At 43.9% G+C, this 3,641-nt stretch overlaps 1 protein-coding gene across 1 annotated transcript; it reads right to left on the reverse strand.

Annotated features, from left to right (window-relative positions):
* Positions 1-867: 867 nt before the first annotated feature.
* On the reverse strand, positions 868-1,512 carry LOC145067591 (uncharacterized). The gene has a single exon (XM_079014694.1). The coding sequence runs from the start codon at positions 1,510-1,512 to the stop codon at positions 868-870; it is 645 nt and encodes a 214-aa protein (XP_078870820.1).
* Positions 1,513-3,641: the final 2,129 nt, after the last annotated feature.

Raw genomic sequence — 3,641 nt, forward strand, 5'->3', positions numbered from 1 at the left:
AGCATTGCTTCAGCTCCGTAAGCTAGGTAGAATGGTGTCTCTTTCATGCTGGTTCGTGGTGTGGTTCGATATGACCACAGAACCTCTAGTAGTTCATCTACCTAGTTGCCTTTTGCTTTGCCCAGCCGTTTTTTGATCCCTTGTAGCAGAGTCCTATTTGATACCTCTGTTTTCCCGTTAGCCTGAGGGTGCGCCACAGATGTGAACCTTTGCTCCATTCCCTTTTCTTTACACCAATCTCTAAAGGGGTTTTCCGCGAACTACAGGCCATTGTCACTGATTAGGACCCTTGGTATCCTAAATCTTGTCATGATGTTTTTCCATGCAAACTTGATTACTTGCTTCCTATTGATGCATGCCATTGGCTCTGCTTCTATTCATTTTCTAAAGTAATCGACCGCGCACAATTAAGAATTTTACTTTCCCAGGTGCCTCTGGGAAGGGACCGACTATATCGATTCCCCATTGGTAAAAGGGCCAGGGGATAACTATGCTTGTTAACTTTGATGGCGAGACTTCTTACGTTGGCGAGAAAGTCTGGCACTCCATGCAGGTCCGTGTTAGCTCGACCGCATCCTAGTGTATATCTGGCCAGAGGCCCGTGCGTAATACTTTGCCCATGAGCGCTCTTGCTCCCTCATGAGCTTCGGCCGACCCTGCGTGGGCTTCCTTTAGGGCCAACTTTCCTGTTGCGCCATCTATGCACTTGAGCCACGGGGTCGTATGGCCCTTCCTTTACAGCGTCCCTTTTATCATCATGTACTGTGGGGCTCGTATCCTCATCTTCTGAGCCTCTACGTGGTCGTTAGGAAGTATACCATATTGTAGATAGTCTATGATGGGCGTCATCCAGTTGGTTTGTGCTATTTATAGAGAATTGACCCGCCGTTCGTTGATACTCCTTTCTTTTAGTACTTCCACCAATACTTCCTTTGAGAGGTATCCGAAGCATGTTAACGCCAGTTTGCTGAGAGCATCTGTTCTCCTATTATTTCCCCTTGAGATTTGTTTTATTTCAAAGCTATTTAGGGTACTCGTGATTTGTTGTACTGCTTTTACATATTTCTCCATTAGCTTGTATTTTGTTTCGAACTCCCCTGGTACTTGGTTAGCCGCCAAGCGCGAGTCATTCATGGTTGTGACTCTTTCCACCCCCATTGTTACCGCTAATCTGAGGTCGGCCAAGAGGGATTCATATTCTTCCTCGTTGTTGGATGTGTGAAAATCAAAGCGCAGGGCATATGTGAGTTCTTCTCCTGTTGGGCTAGTTAGGATCAGCCCTGCACCTGGTCCTTCTTTGCTGGAGGCCCCATCCGTATGAAGGATCCACCATTGGTTGGCCTCTTTCTCTGAGGACACTTGGTTTTCTGCCTTTGTTGCATCCTGCTGGAGTTCTACTGGGACTTCGATAAGGAAATCTGCTAGGGCTTGCCCTTTGATGCTTGTTCTGGGGTGGTAGGTGATGTCGCGCTCTCCTAGCTCTATGGCCCATTTCGCAAGTCTTCCTGACATCTCCGGCTTTAGGAGTATTTGTTTGATCGGAAAATTTGTCGATACCTCTATTTGGTGGGCCTAAAATTACCGACAAAGTCTCCGTGCTGTGTAGACTAAGGCGAGAACCAGTTTCTTGATGTCCGGTTAGTTCATCTCTGGTCCCTGTAGTGCCCAACTCACAAAATAAACCGACAGTTGGCGTCCTGGTCTGTCGACCATTAGCACTGACGAAATTGCGTCTTTTGATGTGGACAGGTACACTTGCAATACCTCTTCGAGTATCGGGCTGGCCAGAGTGGGGAGTACATGGAGTACTTTCTTTATCTTTTGCAGTGCCAACTCGGCTTCTGCAATCCATTTAAAGTTGTTTTTCTCTATGCATCCTTTCAGCGTGTTGAACATGTTGGATAAGGTGTGTAAGTCCATAACTTATTTGGTACATACTTGACCCGACCCGGCATGGTCCATTTGGGTTTTACTTCGCCCAAACGATTTATGGATAATTTTATGAGAATTGTATACTTACGATTTATTAATATATTATAAGTTATAATATATTAATATGTAGTCATGTTATTTAATTAGTTTTAGTCTTAAATTAATTATGAATTAATTTAGAGATTAAAAAAGAAGACTGATTAAATTATGGGCTATTATATTTTATATAGTGTGGGCTAATACTCATTTATTAATGGGCTAAGATAATATGAAAGTCCATGGATGATCCATGGAGCTTTTAACCCATGGATCCTTGGAAAGGAAAAGACATGGGTTATTAGGGTTTCACCTTAACCATGCACATTATATAAAGAAGCATATGATGCAAGAAATGTGACACTAGTAGTGTGAGACTTAGTGGTGGCCGATTCCACAAGAAAGTATACTACTCTCTCAAAGTTTTCCAAGTGTTTGTGGTGATTTGTGATTCCATTTGAGGCATTCACACTATTGGTGCTTCGCTCTCAAACTCCAAACAATCAACCATCATCAAAAGGTATGTATTTCTACTAGTACTTTTATGATTCATAATCCTTATGCTATGCTAGTTAGGAAGAAACCTTGGAAGTTATTATTTGCATGTATTTTAGAAGAAAACATAGATCCAAGGTTTATTAGGTTTGCATGCACACTTAGGAAGTGTTCGATTGCTCATAACCCAACAAAACAGTGGCATGGATTTTTCGGCCGACTTGGAGATGAACCGACTGAGCACGATCAGCTTTCCGTTCAAGGCTTGTTCATCTCTCAACGTGCAGGGTGAAGGTGTCTCCTCTAGCTCATTTACCTTGATTGGGCTTGGCTGGATTCCTTCCTTCGTCACATAGTATCCCAAAAATTAGCCCTCCTCGACTCTGAAAGTCCACTTGGCGGGGTTTAATTTCATCCTAGCCTTCTCCAAAGTTTGTAACGTTTCTTCTACATCCCGTAGTAGCATGTTCTCGTCCGGGCTGTATGACCATATCATCGACGTAGACTTCAATGTTCCGACCGATTTGGTTGGCGAATAGAGAATCCATGAGCCGCTGGTAGGTCTCCACTGCATTTTTTTAGTCCAAACGACATTTTTGTATAACAGAAAGTGCCACGATCCATGTTGAAATCCGTTTTCTCTTCGTCGTTTGTATTCATCAATATCTGGTGGTATCCTTTTTATGCATCTAGGAAGCATTTCCATCGGAAACCCTGCAAAGACTCTACCTTTTGGTCTATATCTGGTAGCGGGTAACATTCTTTGGGACATGCTTTGTTTAGGTCGCAGTAGTCAATGCACATGCGCCAGCTACCATTGTTTTTCTTCACCATTACCGGGTTGGCGATCCATGTGGGGAAGATTGCTTCTCTAAGGATTCTTGCACTGGTTAGCTTTTCCACTTCCATGTTGATCGCCTTGTTTCGATCCCCTCCCTAGACCCACTTCTTTTGCTTCATCTCCTTGGTTCCTGGTTTTATCATCAGCTTGTGTTCTATAATTCCTCGATCGACCCCTACCCTGCCCGCGGGAGTCCATACAAACACATGTTTGTACCTTTGTAGTAGTTGAACTAGTGCTTCTCTTGCTTTTGCAGGGAGGGTCATCCCTACGGTCACTCGTTGGTCTGGGTGTTCCTTGTTGATTACTTCTCCCCCGTCCGGCGGGTCTAGTTTTG

The sequence above is a fragment of the Lactuca serriola genome, chromosome 8 (genome assembly GCF_051521515.1).
Source record: "Lactuca serriola cultivar US96UC23 chromosome 8, Lser_US96UC23_V15, whole genome shotgun sequence".
In the NCBI taxonomy this organism is placed as follows: Eukaryota; Viridiplantae; Streptophyta; class Magnoliopsida; order Asterales; family Asteraceae; genus Lactuca; species Lactuca serriola.

Excerpts from the sequence above, each read along its gene's own strand:
- LOC145067591 (XM_079014694.1), bottom strand. The coding sequence starts at position 1,512 with ATGTCAGGAAGACTTGCGAAATGGGCCATAGAGCTAGGAGAGCGCGAC.